The 13,613-nt window shown below is 40.3% G+C and overlaps 1 protein-coding gene across 1 annotated transcript; it reads left to right on the forward strand.

Moving 5' to 3' along the window:
* Nucleotides 1–7,443: 7,443 nt before the first annotated feature.
* vamp5 (vesicle-associated membrane protein 5) lies at nucleotides 7,444–13,613 on the forward strand. The gene is made up of 3 exons (XM_085787674.1): nucleotides 7,444–7,645; nucleotides 10,775–10,918; nucleotides 12,707–13,613. The coding sequence occupies exons 1-3, from the start codon at nucleotides 7,643–7,645 to the stop codon at nucleotides 12,848–12,850; spliced, it is 291 nt and encodes a 96-aa protein (XP_085643800.1). The 5' UTR covers nucleotides 7,444–7,642; the 3' UTR covers nucleotides 12,851–13,613.

The raw sequence follows: 13,613 nt of genomic DNA on the forward strand, positions 1-13,613 counted from the left end.
TTTCAGTCTCATAGTTCTAATAGTCAGAACAAGCACGAGAGGTGAGATTAAAGGGATAGTTCACCCAAAATTCAAATTTCACTCATTATCTACTCACCCTCATGTCGACTAAGGGCTGTGAGAATTTTCAGAGTCCTCCGTGCCTTCTCTGAGTTACGGGGGGGTCCGTGCAGCAGTATTTGTCCATATAATGGTTGTCAATGGATACCAACTTTCTTCGTCCAAAAAGACACACCAAAAACATCCAAAAAGAGAAATTGTTCCTCCGGTCAGTGCAAATCACGCGAGATTTGCACTGACACAGGAAGAGCAGTGAACTGAGACACTGGGAGCTTCCACTACAAACAAGCTTAAAATATAGACTTATTTAATTTTTTTCGGAACAATTTCTCATGTCGGGGCTTCAATACAAGAGGGACATTACAGACGAGCACTATGGAGGTATTTGGATGTTTTTGGTGTGTCTTTTTGGACGAAGAAAGTTGGTATCCATTGACAACCATTATATGGACAAATACTGCTGCGCGGACCCCCCCGTAACTCAGAGAAGGCACGGAGGACTCTGAAAATTCTCACAGCTCTTAGTTGACATGAGGGTGAGTAGATAATGAGTGAAATTTTAATTTTGGGTGAACTATCACTTTAACTGGTGGTGTGCAAAGTGTGTAGACATTTACCCAAGAAGACTCAAAACTGTAACTGCTGTGAAAAGTAGCAGGTTATACTTTTGTAAAATGAAAACTTCAGTTGTTGATTTATAATGAATTTGCCATTCTCCTTTGTCATTATTGGTAATCGAGTGTGGATCAATGGGTTAACATGGATTTAATCATTTGAATCTGATCAATTAAACAATAGGTACAAACATGGAGGGGTTTGAATACATTTTGAAATCGATTGATAGTATTTTTTAAGCATTTGCTGTTTGTTCAGTTGCCACAAGATGGAGATAGAGAGGCTGACTGAGTTGTGAAATAGGTAAATAAGAAAGAGGGAATTCCCCAAAGCTTCCACACCCATTAACATCAGTGACTTTGATAAAGAGCTTCATTTCACACAGTCTCACAAAGTATCACTTTCTTTTTGTCTTTGGGTGTTTTTTTTACACAGGAAACCACAGCCGAGCAAGAGCAGAGGAAAAATTGACATTTTGAAATACTGCAATCACTTCAGACGAACGCATTTGACCGAGCAAACATCACAACAAAAGTGGGTCATAGTAGTTTGAATACTGTGGAGAATGTACTAAGACAAACAGAATCAACAACAAATCAAAGGCAGCTGGTGAGGCCGGCAGCCAGCGTCCCTTCACTCCAGAAAGATCAAAAATAACTTTGAATATGCCAACCAAAGCTCTCATACTGAAACTCAAACTGGATTCAGACCAAACATCCTGCAGAAGAGAAGAGTGGCAATACTAAACAAAACAGGAGAAGAACTAACATGCAGAGACTGTTGAACAGGTCACAACAGGCTCTCCTCCACTGTTGACTCAACTACAGCCAATCTCTATCCAATCAGTGTAAATGTGCTGTTTTGTCAACAAATGGAGACTTAACTATCAAGGTTTTTTCCTCCATGACAAAAGTCCACACACACAAGCACGCATACATACACACACACCAAAAGATAAATAAATAATCCACTGAAAGCCCATTTGTTACTGGTGGAATGATGGACAGTGTTGTAGTCATGCGGATGTGAGTCTGCCGTCCGTAGACTGCTAGACAATGATCCAAAGGGAGGCTGGTCAGAGGACTGAATATGGCCTTTGTGTCTGTGAAGCTTTTTCCCAGAAGACAGCCTTTGTTGACCAGGACTCTGACCTCAGCAGCTCTGACCTGGCAAAATCTTGTGCTGCCTCGGTACAATCATGATGATGTAATAATTGTCACAGGGCTTACAGGTGCATGGTGGAAGTGTCAAGTAAGTTTGGAGAGATGGAGCTAGAGAAATATGAACAGAGAGAGAGAGAGAAAATGAATAGTAAAATGAAGTTGCTGATGTTCCCAATTAAACTTTTTACAATGATTCCATTCATTGACTTATGCTGTAACATCCTATACTACAGTATTTTATGATAAAATGCAGTTTCTTCGAATAAAATACAACACCATACTGCTATATTGGGATGTACAACAATAAACACATTGTTATAACATTCTGTACAATGTACTGTATATTTTATTATTATATCCTATACTGTCATATCAAGCTATAGGCCTACTCATACATTCAGTGTCCTGTTGATGTGCCATGAAAGTAGACTGACATCACTCCAAACGAGAGAAGAAGCCTCCCTTTCATGCCACATTCTGGTTTATTGAGCTTTACAATTTCCACATTCTATAAAAGAAACATGAAGGAAATACATTAATTATCTATAAGGCCAGATTTTAGTGTAGACCTTACTCCCATTATCTTAACACAAACAGTTTTAGAAATGAATAATTAGCTAAACACATAGCTACAGTATGTCTTTGCAGATGGAAAATGTGAAATTGCAGCAGAACTCATCGCTCAATATCTGATCGACTCAATGATCATTGAATCAATATATCTATGTAGATCAATGTATTGTTACACACTTGGTTCCTTCAATCACATCTTTAGTTTGCATTTGGTAGTTAAGTGTAAAGAGTCAGTCACAGGAGCAGGCTGATACAGTGGATAATGATTGAAAGACTATGGCTGTATGTATTCATAGTATGAGTAAAGGAGTGTTGACATAAGGTCAGACTCTGGCTGCATGGTTCACATACAGTAGTTCACTTTCTCAACAGTTATTATTTATGAGTCATTTCACCACAATTTCCACATGTTGCAAACTGTCGTGTCATAATGGAGGTGAATGGTTGCAAAGAGCATCTGAGTCCCCTCAGCAAAGAATACAGACACAAAATGTCTTCTAGGTTGAGATTTTTTTTACGGTTTTGTATCAATTAAAGAATTCCAACTAAAGGCAATATGAAATTCAGCAGAAGTTTTCTCTAATAGCCTACTGCATTTACAAGTAACCTGTTCTGCTTTTTCATTTCTCCATTGTGCTCTATTCTCACTCTTCTTACTGCTCAGATCCTGTTTCATCAGAAGGGAATCTACAATATGGGTGCAGAATCGTTCAAAGAGAACTGATATGATACAAATTACTTTATTAATCCACAAAGGGAAATTCATTTGTCTGGTAGCTCATATGATTTGCAGAAGAATTAAAAAGCCCGATGGCTGAACAAAGGATCTTCTTGAAGAGAAAGAAGCCGTGTTGGTCCATCATGGTGTTATGAAGTGGAGTTGTTCAGGATGGCCTCAGTGATTCCATCAGGATTGAAGTCTCCTAATGCAGCAGTTTTAACCAGAACAAAGAGATCAGATCACATCACTCCAGGTCTTAAGACCTTACATCGGCTCCCAGTCAGCTACAGAATAGATTTTAAAGTTCTGCTACTGGTTTACAAATCACTGAATGGTTTAGGTCCAGAATACATGAATGACATGTTAGTAGAGTCTAAACTACATGTTAGTAGAGTCTAAACCCAGTAGAGCTCTGAGATCTACTGACTCAGGCCAGATAGTGGAGCTCAGAGTTCAGACCAGACATGGTGAAGCAGCATTTAGCTGTTATGCTGCACATAAGTGGAACAAAATACCAGCAGAACTGAAATCAGCCCCAACTGTATTAAAGCACTTTTAAATCCAGGTTAAAAACATTTCTCTTTTCACGTGCTTATAGCTGAGAACTTAAAACTTTATCTATTTTCTTTTATTTTACTTTTATTTGCTCTTGCTTTTAACTCTGTTTTTAGTGTTTTGTTTGTTTTTATTCTGTCTTATGCTTCTTTTTTTTTTAATGTTTTGTCTTTATGTAAAGCACATTGAGTTGCCTTGGTATGAAATGTGCTATATAAATAAAGATGCCTTGCCTTGCCTTGCCTTGCCTAATATCATTAAAACTGTGTCAGGATGTTTAGTCTGTATCCTATAGCAGCGATCTCATGGAGAACTTCACATGGAACTTCAGCAGCATGGCCATTGGGTTGGATGTGCACAAGTATTGTTATGATAAGAAAAGTGTCTTCACCAATTATCTCCAGCCCGTCACTCTTGTTGGGCAGAGAGTTGACATTTTGACTGACAGCAGAAAGGACACACAGTACATCTCCACTATAAGGACCCATCTCCACTAAGCCTTCACCTTTGCACCAGCAGCACAGCAACCACGAAAACACCTCTTCGTCTCAGCTGGAACTGGGTGGCGTCCTCCAGACCTGCTTCATTTTCAATGAAAGAAGCTCATCTCCTGAACAAACTCCTCTTCCCACAGAAGGATCCATCAGTAGTTGACAAAATGTGACAAAAACAAGACAAAAATAAAGCAAAGGTTGAGTAAAAACTCCGAGCGACCAGACTTTGCTGCTACCAGTTGAAGCGCATGTTCAGGCTTTTGAGAATGTAATGTAATTAAGCTCATGGGCCTCATATTGTACACTGATGTTTTCACGCAGCTTACTAAATGAAGCTGGGTAAATTTAGAAGTTTCACAAAATGCATGTGAGCGTGCTTGTTGAGGATGTAACACGTGAATTACCCTGCTTCCGCTTTCTGATACGTCTTCACTTTCAGACCTTTATTGACCTCTTAGATCCTTCTTTTGTTTACTTCCTCTTTTTTCGGCCTTTGATGGGGGAAACTTGTTATGTCTCAGTCTCTCAATTATGTTTGGACCTTTTCCATAAAAGGTCGGCGGCGCTGATGAGGTCTGTCTGAAGCTGTTTTGTTTGGCATATTAATTCACAGTGACTGAACTGAAGACGGATGGAAAGAATTTTAATTGCTCGTATGAGTGACGCAGTTGAGTTAGCTGACAATAGGGTTGTGTTGTCTGCCTGTCAGCTTCTTATGATAACTGTAGATGGAACAACACACAGCAGCTCTTCTGTTAAAGAGTGTGTGGAGTTTTCAATGCAGAACAGTTGGTTGTAGCAGCTTATGACCAACCGTCCACCTACAGAAACTCACAGAGACGCTTTGGTCACCATGTGACCCAACGCACGTCACAACTGTGACTTATACTGTATGTGTAACTATCCCAAAGGGCGGCAGCACAAGGGCCCCACTGTTTCAATCTCAGTGAAAAATAACTGGAGTTACAAAGGAAATAACAAAGGATATTATACAATTATAAAAACAATATCTCAAAAATTGTATGACAGGAAATAGGAAAGTGCCATAAAAGGTAGAAAGGTCAATATGGGTTTATCATTGAGGCACACTGGGTTCTTTTGGGGATATTATATGAACATTACACATATTTGTCACAAGGGTGGACCAGCTGTCACTTTCTTGAAACCTGTTTAGTACTGAAAGCAGTCAACACCCTTCGGTGGCCGCACAGCACACAATGTTCTACAGAGAGCTGGTGACAGACATATCATGAAGCGCACAGAGAGGAGGGGTCGGCTGCTGCTGCCGGACTCTCACTCAACAGCCAACGGACAAGGGCAAGACATGAGTATCTATCTGCTGGGCATGTTACAGTTTCCCTGTTGCATGACAGAGATAAGGAAAACACAGTGTGGACTAAGAGTGCTGCATTCAGGTGCCCCTGGTAATTTCCTAATAAATTCAGTCAGTAAAAAAAAATGGAAACGTGTGTATGGTAAATTCATATTAACATGAGAGCATATGATTAGATGCTCTCAGTGCTCATGCTTTCCAGGTGACAATAAGCAACATGAGAAATGACATGGTGCTTTTTACCCATTGAGTCCAATAAAAGCTAATTGTATGAACATCACAATGACTTATTCAATAGCTACAGTAATCTACCCTGTCATATACAGTAGGCTCTCATCTATTATCCATGATTGTTACATTGCTGACATCACATTAATTAAGAGGTGTTTTGTGAGTCTGATGTGGTTCATTAGAGTGGTGTGAGCCCTTTAGGAAAACTCCAGGGTGGGGCGTAACAGACTGCATTGGTTGGTAGCCAATAATCAGCCAGTGAGTGCAGATAAAACCTTGTCAGTTCATGTAATAACCAAGAAAATTCTGACTTTCTCCATTGTTTACCCCATAGTTTGGCCTACATTTTTGTTAGGTCTGTCCAGACTTGTTCAGACATCAATGGCAGAGGAATGTTTTCAGCTCCAGAAACAGTGGTAAAAAAAATCTTGTAGGACAAGAAAATATGTCTTGAGCCAGGTTATAGCAGCATTTGCTTATTTCCACCTGTAGACCCTGGGCAGGTACAGTATGAGCAGATAAAAAGATAACAATATTAAAATCGCTGACAATGAAATTAAATGATGACCATAGTATTTAAAAATGGACAAAAACAAACTGACAAAACAGGGAACAGGGGCACCACGTCGACAGCACATAGCCATACTAAGTCTCCCACAAAGATACTCTATATACCGTCTTTGCTCAAACCCAAACACACACATAGCTACTGTAGGTTACAGTCCAATCATCCCCATTCTCACCCTCCTCTATAGGCTACCAACCAATCTCAGCATGTGTGTGCAAGCTTGCTTACTCATTCACTATTTTACTTGGGAAAACAATGTCAATGTCAATTTTATATAGGCTACCACACCATAAAGTATAGCTACCTGCAGCTGTCCCAGCCAAAGCTCTCTCTGATCCTGTCACCTCACTAACCTCACTAATACCGTCTGTTACTGTGGTTGTTTTGTTACTGTCTCATTTATGGTTGTCTAGTAGGCTATCACTGTTTTTACGTTTAGTGTCTCTGTCCTTACATAACTTGTTGTATGTCACTGTACGTCAAACTAACTGTCATTTTGTGGTATGTCATTGCATTATGTTGGCTTATTGTCTTTCTTCTTTCTTCTTTTGTGTCACTGTTCTTGTATTTGCTTTTATTGTCTATATTTTAATGTTATACTCCCCCTCTCCCTTCCCCTTAGGAGGTATTTCACCTCCTACCAGGCCATTGCCTTAATAAGAATGTATTCTTAGCAATTCTTGCCTGGTAAAATAAAGGTTTACTACTACTACTACTAGGCTACTACCACATTTCATATGAGGAGCATGAACTCAATGTGCTAAAAAAAAAAAAAGAGTTAAATTAACCCTTTATATCCTGTAGCTATGTGTAGTGTTATTTTGTTTCACATTTCATAACCTTAAAGTGTCATAGAGATGAAAATAGGCTACATCAACTGCATTATAGTTGAAAAGGTCAATGAATTAAAGAAGGCTAGAGTTATTAGGCTATGTTAATATCATCATGGGACCCGGGAAGTCCGCACTGTATCGATTCACCGGCATTAGTCTGCATGAATGTGACATTAGTCACGTTATGCGCTCTCTCTCTCTCTCTCTCTCGTAATTGTAAATTTTCCGGGAAATTCCGTGAACGCGCTTTGTGTAAACCAGAGAGAAGTGCACGCGGCACGGATGAAGTGATAGGGGAACGGACGAATTGCCAGAGAGAGAGAGAGAGAGAGAGAGAGAGAGAGAGAGGGCTGTAAAAGCAGCAGAGCTGGTATGCTGCGCTTCCTGTTGCTAAAGTTGACTGGAGTCGCACTTTAAATGCTCTGGATCCGGTGACAGCTTCGACACAAACACACACACACACACACACACATACACAGCAAGATCCACGGCCGACATGGTGAGTCTGCTTCTTCTAGTCTCCTACGAGCTGGATCAGTTGTGTTTAGTGCACAGAAGAGTGTGAAAAGAGACAGAAAAGGAGAGACGGAGTAGTAATGACTCTTATCTGAGGGCAAAGTCCTCTAAAGGCAACATTATGCAGGGAAGTAGGGCACGAGAGCTGCGGCCAACTGGTTGTGTCGTCTGTTTTGAATGCAGATGAAGTGAAAGTGAACAAGTGAGATTTCTGAATATGTGTTTAACCTACTTGACAGGACGAAATGACCAGCAATCGGTTATGTTTTTGCTTTTTGATGATGTGTTTTGTCTGGTAAAGTTTCCTCAAATCCCATGAGATCTAAGTGCAAGAGGACTGGCTGTGAAGTGATGGATGACACGGATGTAAATGAAACTGAAAACATTTTCAATTCTAGCTCCTCTCTTGTGTTTGATAGCTTAAAATGAGATATTAAGAGATGAGGGCATCCCCATCAGCCTCTGTGCATGCTCTCTTCTTTGCTTTGAATGAAACCTGTTGCTGCTGAGTTACTACCAGGTAACAAAACAGCACGTGTTATCTGATGTGGAGATCTGATGGAGTAGTACCTCACTCCACTGTAATGAACGTGCTATCATAGCAGTAGGTGTGGTTTCCCTGGATAATGCCAGGTACATTAATGCAGGCAGGATGGAGGGAGTGAGGGAAGGAAGGAAGGAAGGAAGGAGGGGATCTGGATGGGGCAGCGGTGTTAAGACATAGCCGGTTGAATTTTAAACACAGACTATTGTTCAGCTGCTATTTGGTATGCCCAGAATGACATAACTGGGCTTTCAGGGGTATCCACAGAGCAGTTTTGACCATTCGTCCATAGTAAGCAGGTTTAGTCCTTTCAGCCTGCTGCATGAGCCCACTGTGAAGTCCTACAGGATGTTGGTTATGAAAGTCTCTACAGGAAATGACAGTGAATTATAAACCATATCAAGATGCTGTGCTAAGTTTGACTCAATGTGCCTGTCTCCTGTTCCCTGGTAAGTTGTGAGACGCAGGCGTTGTGCCGCCTCTCAGAGGGCAAAGAGAGAAGGAGAAACCGGCCAAGATGTTAATTACACTGAGGTCAAAGTACACTATAAATGTCCTCCATTATGGTTCTTATCAGTGTGTAGTTACTGTGTTGTTGTTCTGGCCCGTGTGTGTGTGTGCTTCTTTGTCCTCACAGCACACATAGACGTTATTGTTAACAGCTGCAAGAATGTTAACTTCATGATGTGGGAAAACCTGTCCTTCTTCATTGTACCATCATGGTGTCATGTTTCATTACTATTTTGTTGTTCCGTCGTATCACTTGCCTTTATAAAATGATGCACCAAAGCAAAACATGATGGCAATGTGGCTTGCTGTATGTAAATGTTATGGATCTACAAGTTTGATCCATAACAGACAGACATAGAAGTAACTGTATCATTTCAGATTTGCTGACTATTTAAAAAAAATGTGAACAAAAACATATAGGAAATAAGAGATACAATGATATAATTTGAAAAAGGTTCTAATAACTTACAGTACTATGCAGCAACTATAAAGCTGAACAAACAAATAGCACTTAAAGGGATAGTTCAACATTTTGGCAAATTGGCTCATTGCCATAATCCCTATAGGTTTGTTACCTTTAATTGTCGGTGCAAGCTGTTTTTAAAACGGCGTGGCAGAGCCGCAAGCTGCTCAGAGCTACGCTACGGAGGCTAATGGGATTTCTTGGTTTCCCTCATCAAACTCATCAAATACACAATCCAACAACACAATCCGACAAAACGCTCTGGTGGACAAGTTGTGACCTGCACATTCACCACGCTATGAGATAATAACACAACGTTACAAGACAAGAGTTGTTTTTGAGGTAAATTCATGCAAAACTGCTGATGCGTGTTCCCGCCAGGGGCAGTTTTTTGGCAAGCAGTCTCTGTATTTAATAACATTCTGTTATTATCTCATAGCGTGGTGAATGTGCAGGTCACAACTTGTCCGCACGAGTGTTTTGAGTTGAGTTGTTCAATTGTGTATTTGATGAGTTTGATGAGGGAAACCAATTAGCCTCTGTAGTGTAGCTCTGAGCAGCTTGCATCTCTGCTCCGCCGTTCTTAAAATAGCTTGCACCAACAATTAAAGGTAATGAACCTCTCTTAAAACTATAGGGATTATGGCAATGGGCCAATTTGCCAAAATGTTGAACTATCCCTTTAAACCTCCAGCACTGCTACTCATCACTTGGTCACTTACCAAGACAGACAGATTTTGAAAATCAAAACCTGAGATATGCGATATTGGTCCAAATGTACTCCAAAAATACTGAATCCTACATTACCCATAATGCAACCAGCAGCCTCTTTTAATAAAACTGTCACAGATTAAATATTCCTGGCTGCTCTAAATTGCACAATCCCAGTGTGCAATGGAGACCTGCTGTCGAAAGTGTCTCATTACCAATAGCAAGCAGAGATAACCTGATTACATCACCAGGGGTTGTTTTCTCACACAAAACTCCTTCCAGAGACACAGAAGAATAAACAACTACTCCGCTGGCTGAGCAGTTCTCCCTCATGAGTAAACACACAGTTCCACATTAAATTTGGTTAAAATACATTAATATCCAAGCATCAAATCATGGCTTTGCATTGAAAAGTCATAGGCTGTTAGCCTTTTTGTCACTTTCATTAGACCTCTGCTGTTTTTAAGACAGACAGACCTCTTCTCTCTGCATTTTAGGCCTTAGTGTGGGATTGTCATCATGACTGAAACAGCTTGTGACATGTGAAATATGACAGATTGAAATGTATTGAATAAATACAATCAGATTTAAGTGGTAAATGCACATTTTTATGTATTTCTAGACTGAACTCTCAGTCTTCGTCTTTCATGGTGGCAGTGACTGACCATGCTAACTGCCCTTGTTAACTAACTTCCTCTGTTTATCCCATAACATGAAATGCATCACGTCCTGTGTGCCTGGGGATTTTCTCTCAAGAAACACACTGGGTGTTTACCATTATATGTCTGTCTGTCATTAAAGTATAGTCCACACAATGAGAGGACATAAACCTAGATAAGAGAGGCCGCATTAATCTCACATATAACCATGTGTTTGTTGCACAGGAGAACGGGAAGAGCCGCCTACAGCAGACCCAGGAGGCAGCGGATGAGGTGAAGGACATCATGCTGGACAACCTGAACAAGGCTGAAGAAAGAACTGGCAAACTGGGAGAACTGGAGGACAGGGCTGACAGACTGCTGGATAAGGTATGCAGGGAGGGTTCATGGGAATTGGAACGTCTCTGGTGGAAGTCTCTGTGTTGCATAAGGTGAATTACTGGAGCGAATGGCACAAACGCTCCATTTCCACAGGCGTCTAGGGATTGAAACTAGGAAATGTCATATTGATGTCTATAAATACACATTAGGTGGAGCTGGAGAGGAAAACAAATGTACAATTTACATCCTGATTGTGTTTTATGGTGCTATTTTTAGAAAGGTATTTCCTATTGTTTCCTAAGATGAATGAAGTGAGCTGGTCTCCTTGGGTATGAGTGAGTCCAGGACATGCCACGAGATGAATGTCCGTCCAGGGGTCGAAAACCGGGTCACATCATTCCCACATTGCCCCGCTGGCCTGTGTCGCCTCCCCCTGCGGAGCAGTTCTCCAAAACAACACATTTAAGTTCAAGAGGCGCTTGGATAGACTTTCACATAACTTGGGTCAGCAACAGGCAAACAAGGCACTTTCATTCAGAGGTTTTAATGGATTGGAAAATAGAAACATGGACGCTGATGACACTAAAAGCTTTACCAATCAAACATTTTATGTCATTAACAATTTATCAAATAACAACATGGGTTGTGAAAGAGTTTGCTTACGTTGTTAAACCCACAGAGAATTGTGAACAGACCGCAGCATCTTTCAGGTCATGGTTTTCCACCAGCAGCTGGTCACATCATGATAAACCCACCTACTGTATCTGCTACCTGCTCAGCACCATATGTCAGACAGGAAACTTATATTGGCCAGGTAACCATCATGACTCATGACTTTTACAGGCACTTTTCCCACGTACAAATAGAATTTTTTAATATCGAGATAATTCATCATGTGTCATCCCAAACCGATAGCCTTTGTTGTGGTGCATTCTTTGTGGTGTTATGGTTCTGTAATGTATTGTCCTTCCTCCCTTCTCCTCTCTTCTCATCTTTTATACACCTACCTGCCCATGGGACAGGAGATGGAAATTAGCCGTACGGCTACAATCTCTTTCCATATTTACATTTTTCTTTTAAAATGTTCATTAATATGTTTTGTCCCATTTCTAAATAAATAAACTTGTAAACTTGTAAATGAGTAAATGAAGGGAAAGGTTGTGTGAGCTGGCCGCTTGTTGTATTCACAACTGTCTCTGCTAGCAGTAGTGGGTTTTAAGATGTGTCTGCTGCAGTTGAAACTGAACCAGAAGTCACTAAAATACTCCACACACTTGAGAATAAAGGAACTGCAGAAGTTGGTTGTAATACTTTCAGCCCGTTCCACATCATGTCATTCAATCTGTTGCTGATGTAAAACTATTTATCAGTGCAACTTCAAGTTAACCACGGTGTCAAATGTTCTCCAACCTCTTTGTGCACTAGACACCAAATTTACAGCTGCTCTTCTAGTTTATTATTTCTGCGTCCTGAAGCGGTTATGCAACAGAAACAGTCATCTGGCTCTTTTTTTTTAACACATTCTTAGAGAACTCAAAATAGTGTGACAAGGCGGGCCGAAGGGTCAATGTGAAACTGATGTGACTTCCTTGTTGATCAGAGTTGTTATATTTATCTGTAGTTAAAGTAGTTATTAATATAATTGCTCAAAGGCAAAAAAAGAAAAAAGAAAAAAGGAAACTGGTATGGATGTAAAAAAAAAAAAAAAAAATAGGATGGTTGCTTTAGTCTTCTGTGGTCCTATATTGGCATATCTTCAAAATGGTCAGACCTGTAAACGATGGTTATTTATGCAACAATGTAATGAAACATCTTCATGTTGTCTTCTTTCTGCAGAGTAAACATTTTGAAAAGAAAACCCACCAGGTGAAGCAGAAGAAAAGATGGGAGAACAAGAAGATGAAATTTGTGTTTATCGGCGTGGGAGTGGTGGCAGCACTCATCATTGTTGGACTTATAATCTATGCCAGCGTTGGATAATAAAAGGACACTAGCTCCTTTGCTGATGAAAAGAATAGAAGATATTGGGACTGAGAGATGTGAAGTGGACGCAGATTAAATGTCTAGGAAGAGAGGAGTCCAACCTCTGGGACTCTGGCATCTTGACTGGACTGCTCATTCTGTGATATTTATGGGAGAATTGCATTAGTGTCTTCAATCGATATGGTACCGTTGATTGCTCAGCTGCTTCGTCTCTTTTTAAAAAAAACTTTTTAAGCCATGCCTCTGTCTGGCCCACATTGGAAGGACACAATAGTTCACGCATGGGGAAAAGCCTTCATGGTCCACTGAAGGGAGTAGAACAGGTTCCACTACCCTCACTGAAAACTCACAACATTAAGGTTTATTCAAATTAGGTCTGAATAAAAGTGCTCTGGAAACTGCCACTTTTTTTTAAACTAGCACAACTATGAATTACTAATATTTTAACCAGGTGTCATTAGGATGCCTCTGCTGTAATATGTTCTTGTACATAGGCTTACTGGTTCACATTCTGGGATGAGAGGTTGCAGAACCAAAGACAGACTCTGGTTCACCTAGGAGTCAGTCGGTGATGTGGAGATAGAAAGGAGTCAGCGCAAGAAGACAGAAGAGAACACAGAGCAGATGCCCCATTCGGTAAATATGTACAAAGTTAAATGGAAAAGAATAAACTGATGAATTGTAACATGAAATTTCTGCTGTTAAAAATGAAATGTTCTCAGAGTTGCCTACGTCATTAAAATATTTTCTTGATCTTTGA

This window comes from Trachurus japonicus, chromosome 9 (genome assembly GCF_045865225.1).
Source record: "Trachurus japonicus isolate A0001 chromosome 9, Traja_1.0".
Taxonomy (NCBI): Eukaryota; Metazoa; Chordata; class Actinopteri; order Carangiformes; family Carangidae; genus Trachurus; species Trachurus japonicus.

Coding starts and splice junctions, on each gene's coding strand:
- vamp5 (XM_085787674.1), top strand. Junction 10,919..12,706: donor CTGACAGACTGCTGGATAAG/GTATGCAGGGAG, acceptor TTCTTTCTGCAG/AGTAAACATTTTGAAAAGAA.